The sequence below is a fragment of the Bison bison genome, unplaced genomic scaffold (genome assembly GCF_000754665.1).
Source record: "Bison bison bison isolate TAMUID 2011002044 unplaced genomic scaffold, Bison_UMD1.0 scf7180017864118, whole genome shotgun sequence".
In the NCBI taxonomy this organism is placed as follows: domain Eukaryota; kingdom Metazoa; phylum Chordata; class Mammalia; order Artiodactyla; family Bovidae; genus Bison; species Bison bison.
This window is the reverse complement of record NW_011494690.1, coordinates 3,844,492-3,859,816: the sequence shown is the minus strand read 5'-3', so window position 1 is coordinate 3,859,816 and position 15,325 is coordinate 3,844,492. Positions and strand designations below refer to the sequence as shown.

Genomic DNA, 15,325 nt, shown 5'->3' with positions numbered 1-15,325 from the left:
GTAGGATGCAGTCCATGGGGTCGCACAGAGTCAGACACGACTGAAGCAACTTAGCAGCAGTAGCAGCAGCAGCTCTGAGACCAGACCAATGTTGTTTCTATGATGTTTCATTTACAGTAACAGTTCAGGGTGCCGGGAGATACAGTCCTTTTAGCTAGTCTTTGACACTGTCAATTCATACTTCAGCCTTCATTTCCCTTTTACCCTTCCCCAACACACACATATAGAAGTTCAGGAATGGCAAATTGTTGAATGTCTCTGGGGTATGCCAATAATCTTATTGTTTTGGGCATGTCAGCCCAAACTTCTTCAAATAGGAAAACTTAGAATAGGTGTATTGGTACCTGGCTTCACATGGGTTTAGTCTCAGCATTCAGAGATACAAAGTACACTACAGCGTTAATAGACTTGAAGTTTAATTCAAGTTTTGCTACCAATTAACAGTGCAACCTTAAAGGCAAGTCACTTTACCTTTCAGTCATTCATTCAGCGCATCTTACTTGCTGATTAGAAAACCAGTCTCCCAAGTACTGTTCTGGGTGCTGGGGATTCACACTTGCTACCTTCAAGTTGTTTACCTTCTAGTGGTAGTGATGGTGAAAGTGGTGAGACAGACAATAAATACGTGGAAGTTGTGAGAACAATGAAGGAAAGCAGTAATATAATAAGAGTGACGAGGTGGATGGGGGTGGTGTGCTTCTTGAGATACAGTGAGATGTCTCTAGGCAAGCGAAAAAGCAAGAGTATCTGGCATTTGGAAAGCCATGTATTTTCTTCTTTTAATTATTATGTTCTGGGAAGGCCCACCAATGCCTCTATTCTGGAAATAAATGCAAATATGTTTATGTCAAGCTCCACATCAATTTGATAGTCTAATTTTTGAAGTAATCTATTTAAGAAGAAATAAGTAAATATTTTAGTGTTATTTGGAGGAAGTTGCTGCTGGCCATTAAAGAAAAAAAAAAGACCCTCTAACAATAATAATAATAATAAAAGCAAACTAAGGTGCCAAGTTATAATTCTGTGCTCAGACTTATGCCCAGGATGCAGAAAGAAAACCTCCTTATCTGTGCTGGGTTCAGGGGCTCAGAGCAGCAAGGCCGAAATACCTGACAGCTGTCGGGAAGGCTCCGAGCCCCAGAGCCCAGGGAGGAGGAGCCACGGGAGGGGCCGACTGGAAGCAGCCACCTCAGCGAAGAGGCAGGATTTCCGCGGGGTGAATGCCGGTGTCTCCCGGAAGAAAGGGCTCCTGCTGCAGATGTCCCGTGATTACCTCGGAAGTCTTGCTTAGCCGGTTGAAACTGCGGAATAAAGAAGGATTAGCAAAATATGGCTACGGAGTGCCCTGCCGTGCGTCGAGTCCAAGTGGCGGAACATCCCAGGTGGGGGAGAGGACATGCCCGCGCTTTCGGATCGCTTGGGTTGGATAGATGTAGAGGCTGTCAGGGCTTTCGGCTCTTCCAGAAGCAGACAGAATCCTTGGGATGTTACAAGGTCACTTGGCTGGGACCGCGCCGTAAAGTCTGTCCAACCTTGTTCACTACCAAGGTGTGTGTCTTGCTTCACTCACGCAGATCCTTCTTTCCCTTGCAGAAGGGTGGGACACTTTATGCTGGGCTTCAGCAGAAAAACCCAAATTAATTTTCAGCCTCTTCTTTCTTTGTTTTGCCTGCCAGCTGATAGTACTTTTTAAAGTCTTCCTTTTAAAATATTGAAAGCAATCAAATACAGCCAAAACAAAAACAGGAAAATGACCCCCAAACCAAAAAACCCCCTTGGTCTCTGCATCCTTTTAAACAAATCATGGAACCTATGCACCTTCACTTAGGGAATTAATCTGCTGCCAGTACCTAGCTACAAGCATAATTACCAGCTTAAGTGATACCACCTGGAGTTATTTTCATTTGCGGTCATCTTGCAAATACTTAATGGAAATACTTGTTTCTGACACAGGACAGAAATCTCATAGAATGAAATCTCCACCTGCTGGGTATTAGCTCTATAGCTTTTCTAAGGTTGGCTTTGCTCCCCTTTTGTTCTTCCTAAGTTTTAGTATTTGTTCTCTGTTAACTTTTTTCTCTATAATTAAGTCTTAAAGTTCTCTCTACTTCCTGGTTTATGACTGTCATGTGACAGTTAACAATATTACAGCATACTAAAACTTGAAAATGCTTTTTCACCCTTGAAACATCAAAGAGTGGGTCTTTAGTTACGAGAAAGATATGTACTTTTTGATTCTGGAGACCAGCACAACCTTGGATGAGTTACAAGTGTCATATATTATTCTGTGTTTCCATTTTATGCCATTTTAGTCATAATGCTTGATATTTCTATAGTTACCCTATGAGAAGGGGGATGGTAACATGTACTAAAAGTGAAGAACTGTTTACTAAATTTCCTTTGAGTTGTTTCTTGCCTTAAAGGACCTTTACAGTATTTATCCATGCATGCATGTGTGTTAAGTTGCTTCAGTTGTGTCTGACTCTTTGTGACCCTGAGGACTGTAGCCCGCCAGGCTCCTCTGTCTGTTGGATTTTTCAGGCAAGAATACTGGAGTGGATTGCCATGCCCTCCTCCAGGGGATCTTCCTGACCGAGGGATCCAACCTGCGTCTCTTATGTCTCCTGCATTGTCAGGAGGGCTCTTTACCACTGGCACCACCTGGGAAGCCCAGTTGTTTATGCAGCAGACACTTGTTAATGTTTAGTGTTCTGTGCTAGCTACGGCAGAGGTCATATAGTAGTCCAGTAAGGGTGCATTTTGCCATTTTCTTGTTTTTCACTTAATACAGTTATTAACTTCAAGCAATGTTTGAGCCACTTATTCATTTTATCAGGAGTGAGTCCAGTTAAGTCTAGATGGTATATCTACAAACCCACCTAACTGTTCATATGTTACAATATGCTGAAAGGGAAAAACATGCATGAGTGCCCCATTATCAGATTGTCCTTTTTTGGAACTTCTGCTCTTTCTTCAGCATACTGTCAACTGGAAAAACACACAACATGAGAGTTGTGAGTTAAGTTTTATTTGGGGCATAATGAGGACGATAGCCTCGGAGGCAGCATTTCAGATAACTCTTAGAAACTGCTCTGAAGAGGTAGGGTGGAAGGTCAATATGTGTGTGATTTTGGTGAAGTGGACTACTTGCTATCAAGCAAACATTATTTTGCAGAAAGTTGCTGCTAGTCTCATGAAGGTTACTGCTAGTCACAAGGAGCAGATGTCACCATGAAGGATGTTAATACTTTTCTAAATCTGAGGAGATGCAAGAATTGGACTCATAAAATCTTCTGAAAATATCTGTCTGAAGGCCTGTTCTGCCGGTTTTTCCCAGAGCATCAAGTGCCTCATTCCTGATCTCCACCCTGAACTCCTTTCAGGGTATGTTGAGGGTCAATGGTCACAGCAGCTTGCATTTAATCCTTATAGAGGTAGATGGCAGGTGTCAATTTTAGTTGGCAATGCCTTTTCAGCTTCACAGGGCACTTTTTTTTTTTTTTTAGGACAGGAAGTTGTTCAGTCGTGTCCAACTCTTTGCGACCCCATGGACTGTACTCCACCAGGATTCTCCATCCATGGGATTTTCCAGCCAAAAGTACTGGAGTGGGTTGCCATTTCCTTCTCCAGGGGATCTTCCTGATCCAGGGATCAAACCCGGGTCTCCCGCATTGCAGGCAGATGCTTTACCATCTGAGCCACCAGGGCACATGACCTTCTGAGTAAAGGGACTAGTCAACCATGTCATATATTTTAGTAAACTTAATTTCTTTTTTATTCATTAAAAAAATCAAATAGAAGTAGAAACTCTAATTTCTTTTTCTGTATCCCAATCTTGCTTGCTTCCTGTACTTCAGATCCCACTGTTCTAAGTTTTCATTCTTAGCATTTCTTTGCATTTAGAACCACTGTTCTAAATAGATCAGTTTATAGACGTACTATCTAGATTTAACTGAATTCACTCCTGATAAAATGAACTACTGATCTAAGTTTCTGTGCATTCTCTTCTCTTTTCCTTCTCTTTGGGATTAAATTTTATTAAAAAAATTTTTTTTTTTTAGTTTTTTAAAGTTTTTATTTTATTATTTATTTTTTAAGCTTGCTTACACCAGGTCTTAGTTGTGGTACACAGGCTTAGTTTCCCCATGGTACATGAGATCCCAGTTCCCTCATCAGGGATTGATTCCGCATCCCCAGTATTAGAAGGTGGATTCTTAACCACTAGACCACAAGGAAGTCCCATGAGATTGAATTTTAAATTGTTAGATTATTATTGCTTTTTGGTAACAGCTTTATTGATATATAATTCACATACTATATAGTTCAATTGTTTAGAATTTACAATTAAATCATTTTTGGTATATTCACAGGATTGTGCAACCATCACCATAATCAAACTTAGAACATTCCCATCCCCACCCCCCACAAAGAACTCTGCATCTGTTAAGCTTTCACTTCCTTAATACCTGCAAGCCCTAAGCAAATTCTAATGTACTCTTTGTAGATTTACTTATTCTGCTGCTGCTGCTGCTAAGTCACTTCAGTTGTATCCGACTCTGTGCGACCGCATAGACGGCAGCCCACCAAGCTCCCCCATCCCTGGAATTTTCCAGGCAAGAACACTGGAGTGGGTTGCCATTTCCTTCTCCAGTGCATGAAAGTGAAAAGTGAAAGTGAAGTCGCTCAGTCATGTCCGACTTTTAGCGACCCCATGGACTGCAGCCTACCAGGCCCCTCCGTCCATGGGATTTTCCAGGCAAGAGTACTGGAGTGGGGTGGCATTGCCTTCTCTGTTACTTATTCTAGACCGTTCAAATAAATGGAATCAGATAATATGTTTTTGTCTAAGTGTGTGACTGGCTTCTTTCACTTAATACAATGTTTCAAGGTTCAACCATGTTGTAACATGTTATCAATATGTCATTCCTTTTTATGATTGAATAATATTCTGTTGTTTGACATACAACATTTTGTTTACTCATTCATCAATTGATGGGCATTTCGGTTGCTTCCACCTTTTGGCTCTATGATTAATGGTGCTGTATAAACACATTCTTAATATGAAAGATTTGAATTTTTTAAAAGTATAGTTAGTAAAGCCTGAAAACCCTACAGTTCTTATTCTTATGATCTGATTCTTATCCTTACTGCCAATACTTACTTCCCTTCTTAGAAGTTTCATTTGTTTTGTTTCCTTGTGATATCATTGTATCCTTTTGGTATCATTGTATCTTTATCATATTGTTAACATTTTTATAAAAATTGTATTATATTCATATAAGTAGAATCATATTTGGTTTTCTGTAATTTACTTTTTTCCACTTAATAATATTTCTTAGAGATTCTGATATATCACTCCATAAAGATATATTTTATTTTTTAATGACAATTTCATAGTACTAATATGATTATTTAACCACTCAATTATTAGAGTATACATTGAAGTTTCCAATTTTTCACTCACAAATATTGCTGCATTGCTGCAGTAAAAATCTTTATACATTTATCCTTAAGCATTTTTTATGTTTCCTTAAGCTCGTTCATGAAAATGGAACAGGGTCAAAGGTAATAAACATTTAAAATTTTGGTAGTTTCAAAAAATAAAAATAAAAATTTAATAGTTGCTGCCAAATGGCCCTGCCACCTCCCAAAAAGATGTTATTAGATTGTCTGATTCTAGTTAGTTTTTAGAAACTCCTTATGTATGTATGTATGTTTTGAATGAATATTTTTGAATAAACCCGTATGATGTTTTATATGTTTTAGGTATATTATTCCCAGTTTAACAATTTTCCTTTGACTTTATGTTTTTGTTGTGTAGACATTGTATATTTTATGTAGTGTGTTACAGTGTTGAATGATAGTATCCTTGTCTTGATTTTTATTTTAATGGGAAAGCTTTTAATATTTTTGTCATCAAATATGTGATGTTTGCTATTTCTGGCAAGTAGCCTTGATTAAATTAAGGACATTTTCTTTTTTTCTAGTATGTCAAGAGCTATTTTATTTTAAATTTAAACTTTTGTTAAAAACTTGGGAATGTCTATTGAATTATACTGGAGTGGGTAGCCTTTCCCTTCTCCAGGGGATCTTCCCAACCCAGGGACTGAACCAGGTCTCCCACATTGCAGGCAGATTCTTTACCAGCTGTACCACAAGGGAAGCCCAGTAATACTGGAGTGGGTAGCCTATCCCTTCTCCAGGGGATCTTCCCAACCCAGGAATTAAACCAGGGTCTCCTGCATTGCAGGTAGATTCTTTACCAACTGAGCTACCAGGGAAGCTCTATATAGACATAAATATATGTGTATATATATATCTGCATATTTTGTGATCATGGAGCTATCCCTTCTCCAAGGGATCTTACTGACCCAGGAATCGAACTGGGGTCTTCTGCATTGCAGGCAGTTTCTTTACCAACTGAGCTATCAGGGAAGCTCTATATATACATAAATATATGTATATATATATATATCTGCATATTTTGAGATCATGGAGCTATCCCTTCTCCAAGGGGTCTTACTGACCCAGGAATCGAACTGGGGTCTCCTGCATTGCAGGCAGTTTCTTTACCAACTGAGCTATCAGGGAAGCCCCATATATACATACATATATGTATATATATGTGTCTGCTTATTTTGAGAAGATCATGGAGTTATCGAGTTTTTTCCCTTTTTATTAAGTTAGAATAGTACATTTAATCAACATAGTTCCTAGTACTACTTCATATTCCTGGAAAAAGCTCTGGTCACATATATTATAAAATAATCTATGTTGGATTAAATTTACCAATATTTTATTTAGATTTTTTTATACCATTTTAACAAGTGAGAGTAGCCTATAGTTTGCTTTTGGGGGCTATTTGTGTTAGTAGAAGGGTTATACTATTCCTAAAATTGGATGGGAAGGCTTTCCACCACTTCTATTAGAACCATTTATGAAAAAAAAAATTTTTTTTTAAAGGTCTTACAGGACTAACACATAGTCTTTTCTGGGTCTTGTTAAAGGGATTATTTCCAACTACTTTGTATGTTTCTGTTTTCTGTTTCTCCTGTCAAAGTCAAGCAGGGATGGGGAATTTTAACTCCTCAGTTTGGGTCAGTTCAGTTAGTTCAGTTGCTCAGTCGGGTCCGACTCTTTGCAACCCCATGAATCGCAGCACGCCAGGCCTCCCTGTCCATCACCAACTCCCAGACTTCACCCAAACTCATGTCCATTGAGTCAGTGATGCCATCCAGCCATCTCATCCTCTGTCATCCCCTTCTCCTCCTGCCCCCAATCCCTCCCAGCATCAGAGTCTTTTCCAATGAGTCAAGTCTTCGCATGAGGTGGCCAAAGTACTGGAGTTTCAGCTTTAGCATCAGTCCTTCCAAAGAAATTCCAGGGCTGAGCTCCTTCAGAATGAACTGGTTGGATCTCCTTGCAGTCCAAGGGACTCTCAAGAGTCTTCTCCGACACCACAGTTCAAAAGCATCAATTCTTCAGCGCTCAGCTTTCTTCACAGTCCAACTCTCACATCCATACATGACCACTGGAAAAACCATAGCCTTGACTAGATGGACTTTTGTTGGCAAAGTAATGTCTCTGCTTTTGAATATGCTATTTAGGTTGGTCATAACTTTCCTTCCAAGGAGTAAGCGTCTTTTAATTTCATGGCTGCAGTCACCATCTGCAGTGATCTTGGAGCCCCCCTAAATAAAGTCTGACACTGTTTCCACTGTTTCCCCATCTATTTCCCATGTAGTGATGGGACCAGATGCCATGATCTTAGTTTTCTGAATGTTGAGCTTTAAGCCAACTTTTTCACTCTCCTCTTTCACTTTTCATGAAGAGGCTTTTTAGTTTCTCTTCACTTTCTGCCATAAGGGTGATATCATCTGCATATCAGTTTGAGTAGTGGGAACTTATTTCTGTGGGCTCCTGTGTCCTTCTGACATGTTACTGTTATTGTGAGCACTTTACTTTCTGCCACAACAATATGTTCCAGGATTGTACTATACTGTCCCTGCTCCAGCTCTGGAATTATTTCTTCCGAATCCTGATTTCTTTTGAAACCAAGATCTAAACACTGGATGCTCATTGCTATTGGGATTTTAATGCTTCTAGGCCATCTCAGTGCTTCACTTTGCTTCTTTCTTATAACAAAATTTTATGACAATCACTTGATAAAAATTTCTAGAAGCTATATTCTTTTTTAATAATTTCATATTACTTCATTTTGTAAATAGACCATAACTTATCTTCCCAGGTGGCACTAGTGGTAAAGAACCTGCCTGCTAGTGCAGGAGATGTAAGAGAGGAGGGTTCGATCTCTGGGTAGGGAAGATCCTCTGGAGGAGGAAATGGCAACCCATTCCAGTGTTCTTGCCTGGACAATTCCTTGGACAGAGTAGCGTGGTGGGCTATAGTCCATGGGATTGCAAAGAGTCGGACTTGTCAGAAGCAATTTAGCACGCATACATGCAGGTTGTTTCTGGTGTTTTGCAGTTACAATTCTGTAATGAATAATCTCATGAATATGTATTTTCATATTGCTGGAGAATACCTTTAGGGAAAATTTTTCACATAAGCTTGTTGGGTAAAATTTAGTGCCAATGTATTTTTGTTAGATACAAAGTTTTGCCCAATTCACCCTCAAATGTGTTGTCCTGCTTTGCATTCCCAACCCAGTACCTCTTTCCACAGAACCTCACCAACAGAGTGTGTTGTTACTTTTTAATATTCAGTCTTCTGGTATCTTGGTGTAGTTTTAATTTGCATGTCTCTAATTTCATGTGCTTAAGGTTCATTTATGAACTACTCTTAGTATGGATTTTCTGTTCTTTTGCACATTTTTCTGTCAGATTTTTGTTAATTTTTCACTTCAGTTTTTGAGTTTTTAGAATTGTAGTTGATTTACAATGTTATATTTGTTTTAGGTGTACAACATAGTGATTCAATATTTTTATAGATTATATTCCATTTAAAGTTATTACAAAATAATCAGCTGTATTTCCCTTTGCTGTACAATATATCCTTGTTGCTTATCTATTTTATACTTAGTAGTTATGTCTCTTAATCCCATGGCCCTATCTTGCTCCTCTTTGCTTCCTTCTCCCCATTGGTAATCACTTACTTGTTCTCTATATCTGTGAGTCTGTTTATGTTTTGTTATATACATTCATCTGTTTTACTTTTTAAATTCCACATGTAGGTGATCAGTTCAGATCAGTTCAGTCGCTCAGTCGTGTCTGACTCTTTCGACCCCATGAATCGCAGCACACCAGGCCTCCCTGTCCATCACCAACTCCCGGAGTTCACTCAGACTCGTGTCCATCGAGTCAGTGATGCCATCCAGCCATCTCATCCTCTCTTGTCCCCTTCTCCTCCTGCCCCCAGTCCCTCCTAGCATCAGAATCTTTTCCAATGAGTCAACTCTTCGCATGAGGTGGCCAAAGTACTGGAGTTTCAGCTTTAGCATCATTCCTTCCAAAGAAATTCCAGGGCTGAGCTCCTTCAGAATGAACTGGTTGGATCTCCTTGCAGTCCAAGGGACTCTCAAGAGTCTTCTCCTGTACCACAGTTCAAAACCATCAATTTCTCGGCGCTCAGCTTTCTTCACAGTCCAACTCTTACATCCATACATGACCACAGGAAAAACCATAGCCTTGACTAGATGAACCTTTGTTGGCAAAGTAATGTCTCTGCTTTTGAATATGCTATCTAGGTTGGTCCTAACTCTTCTTCCAAGGAGTAAGCATCTTTTAATTTCATGGCTGCAGTCACCATCTGCAGTGATTTTGGAGTCCAAAAAAATAAAGTCTGACACTGTTTCCACTGTTTCCCTATCTATTTCCCATGAAGTGATGGGACCAGATGCCATGATCTTAGTTTTCTGAATGTTGAGCTTTAAGCCAGCTTTTTCACTCTCCTCTTTACACTTTCATCAAGAGGCTTTTTAGTTTCTCTTCACTTTCTGCCATAAGGGTGGTGTCATCTGCATATCTGAGGTTATTGATATTTCTCCTGGCAATCTTGATTCCAGCTTGTGCTTCTTCCAGCACAGCGTTTCTCATGATGTATGCTGCATATAAGTTAAATAAGCAGGGTGACAATATACAGCCTTGACGTACTCCTTTTCCTATTTGGAACCAGTCTGTTGTTCCATGTCCAGTTCTAACTGTTGCTTCCTGACCTGCATATAGGTTTCTCAAGAGGCAGGTCAGGTGGTCTGGTATTCCCATCTCTTGAAGAATTTTCCACAGTTTATTGTGATCCATACAGCCAAAGGCTTTGGCATAGTCAATAAAGCAGAAATAGATGCTTTTCTGGAATTCGCTTGCTTTTTCCATGATCCAGTGGATGTTGGCAATTTGATCTCTGGCTCTTCTGCCTTTTCTGAAACCAGCTTGAACATCTGGAAGTTCACGGTTCACGTATTGCTGAAGCCTGGCTTGGAGAATTTTGAGCATTACTTTACTAGCGTGTGAGGTGAGTGCAATTGTGCGGTCATTTGAGCATTCTTTGGCATTGCCTTTCTTTGGGATTGGAATGAAAACTGACCTTTTCCAGTCCTGTGGCCACTGCTGAGTTTTCCAAATGTGCTGGCATATTGTGTGCAGCACTTTCACAGCATCATCTTTCAGGATTTGAAAAGCTCCACTGGAATTCCATCACCTCCACTAGCTTTGTTTGTAGTGATGCTTCCTAAGGCCCACTTGACTTCACATTCCAGGATGTCTGGCTCTAGGTCAGTGATCACACCATCGTGATTATCTGGGTCGTGAAGATCTTTTTTGTACAGTTCTTCTGTGTATTCATGCCACCTCTTCTTAATATCTACCGCTTCTGTTAGGTCCATACCATTTCTGTCCTTTATTGTGCCCATCTTTGCATGAAATGTTCCCTTGGTATCTCTAATTTTCTTGAAGAGATCCCTAGTCTTTCCCATTCTGTTGTTTTCCTCTATTTCTTTGCATTGATCGCTGAAGAAGGCTTTCTTATCTCTTCTTGCTATTCTTTGGAACTCTGCATTCAGATGCTTCTATCTTTCCTTCTCTCCTTTGCTTTTTGCTTCTCTTCTTTTCACAGCTATTTGTAAGGCCTCCCCAGACAGCCATTTTGCTTTTTTGCATTTCTTTTCCATGGGGATGGTCTTGATCCCTGTCTACTGTACAATGTCATGAACCTCATTCCATAGTTCATCAGGCACTCTATCTATCAGATCTAGTCCCTTAAATCTATTTCTCACTTCTACTGTATAATCATAATGGATTTGATTTAGGTCATACCTGAATGGTCTAGTGGTTTTCCCTAATTCCTTCATTTTAAGTCTGAATTTGGCAATAAGGAGTTCATGGTCTGAGCCACAGTCAGCTCCTGGTCTTGTTTTTGCTGATTGTATAGAGCTTCTCCATTTTTGGCTGCAAAGAATATAATCAATCTGATTTCAGTGTTGACCATCTGATGATGTCCATGTGTAGAGTCTTCTCTTGTGTTGTTGGAAGAGGGTGTTTGCTATGACCAGTGCATTTTCTTGGCAAAACTCTATTAGCCTTTGCCCTGCTTTATTCCATATTCCAAGGCCAAATTTGCCTATTACTCCAGGTGTTTCTTGACTTCCTACTTTTGCATTCCAGTCCCCTATAATGAAAAGGACATCTTTTTTGGGTGTTAGTTCTAAAAGGTCTTGTAGGTCTTCATAGAACCATTCAGCTTCAGCTTCTTCATCGTTACTGAGGGGCATAGACTTGGATTACTGTGATATTGAATGATTTGCCTTGGAAACGAACAGAGATCATTCTGTCGTTTTTGAGATTGCATCCAAGTACTGTATTTCAGACTCTCTTGTTGACCATGATGGCTACTCCATTTCTTCTAAGGGATTCCTGTCTGCAGTAGTAGGTATAATGGTCATCTGAGTTAAATTCACCCATTCCAGCCCATTTTAGTTCGCTGATTCCTAGAATGTCAACGTTCACTCTTGACATCTCCTGTTTGACCACTTCCAATTCGCCTTGATTCATGGACCTGACATTCCAGGTTCCTATGCAGTATTGCTCTTTACAGCATCGGACCTTGCCTCTATCACCAATCACATCCACAACTGGGTATTGTTTTTGCTTTGGCTCCATCCCTTCATTCTTTCTGGAGTTATTTCTCCACTGATCTCCAGTAGCATATTGGGCCCCTACTGACCTGGGGTGTTCCTCTTTCCGTATCTTACCATTTTGCCTTTTCATACTGTTCATGGGGTTCTCAAGGCAAGAATACTGAAGTGGTTTGCCATTCCCTTCTCCAGTGGACCACATTCTGTCAGACCTCTCCACCATGACCTGCCTGTCTTGGGTGGCCCCAGGGGCATGGCTTAGTTTCATTGAGTTAAACAAGGCTGTGGTCCTAGTGTGATTAGATTGACTAGTTTTCTGTGATTATGGTTTCAGTGTGTCTACCCTCTGATGCCCTCTTGCAACACCTACCTTCTTACTTGGGTTTGTCTTTCTTGGACGTGGGGTATCTCTTCATGGCTGCTCCAGCAAAGCGCAGCTGCTGCTCCTTACCTTCGACGAGGGGTATGTCCTCACCGCTGCCCCTCCTCACCTTGAACGTGGAATAGCTCCTCTAGGCCCTCCCGCGCCTGTGCAGCCACCACTACTTGGTCGTGGGGTTGCTCCTCTTGGCCTCCGCCCCTGGCCTCGGACGTGGGGGAACTCGTCTTGATTGCCACCCCTCCGGCATGGGGTCCTACCGTCTTCTGCCCCTGACCTCGGACGTTGGGTAGCTCCTCTCGGTCGCACCCTGTGCGCTGTCTCAGTCGCCCGCGCCCTGTGCACCATCGTCGCAGCCGCCAGGGCTCTTATGTAGGTGATAACAGAGTATTTGTCTTTCTCTGACTTATTTCACTAAGCATAATATTCTCTAGGTCTATCCACATTATTGCAAACGGCAGATTTTCATTCTTTTTCTGAGTAATATTCTACTCTGTGTGTGTAGATATATATCCATCATATTCATCTATTAATGGATACTTCAGTTATTTCTGTATATTGGTTATTGTAAAGAATGATGTTATGAACATTGGGAGTACATGTATCTCTTTGAATTAGTGTTTTCATTTTCTTTGGATGTATACCCAGCAGTGAAATTTCTGGATTATGTGGTAGTTGTATTTTTAGTTTCTTTGAGGAGCCTACATACTTTTTCCCATAGTGGCTGTGCCAGATTACATTCCTACCAACAGTGTACAGTGATTCCTTTTACTCCACATCCTTGCTAACATTTGTGTCTTTTGGATGATAGCCATTCTGATAAGGGTGAGGTGCTATCTTGTTGTGGTTTTGATTTGCATTTCTCTGAAGACTAGTCATGTTGACAATCTTTTCATGTGCCTGGTGGCCATCTCTGTGTCTTTATTTGAAAAAAAAAAATGTATATATATATATATATTCAGGTTTTCTGCTGATTTTCTAATTGGACTATCTTTTGATATATAGTTGTATTAGCTATTTATGTATGTTGGATATTAACCCTTTATTGGTCATTTCATTTGCAAATATTTTCTCCCATCGAGTAGGTTGTTTTTTCATTTTGTTGATAATTTATTTTGCTGTGCAAAAGCATTTAAGTTTAATTAGATATCATTTATTATTTTTTTTTGCTGTTATTTCTTTTGCCTTAAGAGATAAATTAAAAAAATATTGCTATGATTTATGTCAAAGAATTGTCCTGCCTATGTTCTGTTCTAGGAGTGTTATGGTTTCAGAGTTTTTATAAAAAATATAAAGAATATATCTGTAACATATGCTGTAAATGTATTCTCTTAGTTTGCTAGTTTTCTTTTGATTTTGATTATGACATTTTCTGCCATGTAAATGTTTCTAAAAATCTTTTGTAGTCAAATTTGTCAGTTTAAAAGTTGCCTCAGAATTTTGAGTCATAGTTAGAGAAACTTTTCTCTATGTTGAGTTATACTGAAATTCACGTGTATTTCTTCCTGGTGCCTGATCCACTTAGAGTTTATTCCTGTGTAAGAGATGGACCTAATTTTATCTTTTCCAGAAATTTTTACCAGTTGTATTAGCACTGTTGATTACTTTGTGTCTTGATGTGAGATGCCAGTTTCCTCATAGACTGGATTTCTATATGTACTTGCATCTATTTTTGAACCTTTTATTTTGTTGAAGTCTGCTTGTCTCTATATGTATTGAAACTTCACTGTTTTCATTACAGAAGCTTTATAGTATGTTTTAATGTTTGGTAGGGTTACTCCTTCCTGATAGTGTTTCTTTTTTTAAATGTTTTATCCACTGTTTCTGCATATTAGTTTTCCACATGAATTTTTATATCAATTTGTCTATATAAGAAAAGCTCGTTGGTATTTTTTGGGAGGATTGCATTAAATTTATAAATTAACTTGGGAATAATTATCCTTATGATGTTGGGTCATTTTATCCAAGAACAAGGGATGTCTTTCCATTTCTTTGAAACTATTTTATCTCTTTCAAGAGTGTGTAAAGCTTTTCTTAAATAAATTTTACATATTTCTTGTTAAGTTTATTCCTAAATACTTAGTGTTTTTTCGTTGCTGTGAATAAGGTATATTCTTCCATTATAGTCGTAACTGATGATTATTTTTGCATAGGAAGGGTATTCATGTTTGGATGTTTATTTTATATTCTGCTGTCCTTGTGAATTCTTTTATTAAGTTGGTTTTAGCGTTAATCCTCTGGGATTCTCTAGATATCCTACTGTATTATCTCCAAGTAGAGATAGTTTTACTTCTTTTTTGATTTTTATTTCTCTTGTCTAATGATCAAATTGCCAACATCCTTTGGATCATAGAAAAAGCAAGAGAATTCCAGAAAAACATCTATTTCTGCTTTATTGATTACGCCAAAACCTTTGACTCTAGATCACAGCAAACTGTAGAAAATTGTTCAAGAGATGGGAATACCACCTTACTTGCCTCCTGAGAAACCTGTATGCAGGTAAGGAAGCAACAGTTAGAACTGGACATGGAACAACAGACTGGTTCCAAATAGGAAAAGGAGTACATCAAGGCTGTATATTGTCACCGTGCTTATTTAACTTATATGCAGAGTACATCATGCAAAATGCCAGGCTGGATGAGGCACAAGCTGGAATCAAGATTGCCAGGAGAAATATCAATAACCTCAGATATGCAGGTGACACCACCCTTATGGTAGAAAACGAAGAAGAACTAAAGAGCCTCTTGATGAAAGTGAAAGAGGAGAATGAAAAAGTTGGCTTAAAACTCAACATTCAGAAAACTAAGATCATGGCATCTAGTCCCATCACTTCATGGCAAATAGATGGGGAAACAATG

The 15,325-nt window shown here is 39.3% G+C and overlaps 1 protein-coding gene across 1 annotated transcript in view; it reads left to right on the top strand.

Annotated features, from left to right (window-relative positions):
- The first annotated feature begins 1,388 nt into the window (after positions 1–1,388).
- GALK2 (galactokinase 2) overlaps positions 1,389–15,325 on the top strand; it is a 141,906-nt gene continuing 127,969 nt past the window's right edge. The window contains exon 1 of the mRNA XM_010839517.1: positions 1,389–1,548. Coding sequence (XP_010837819.1) covers positions 1,397–1,548 — 152 coding nt within the window. The 5' untranslated portion in view covers positions 1,389–1,396. The remainder of the gene's footprint in view (positions 1,549–15,325) is intronic.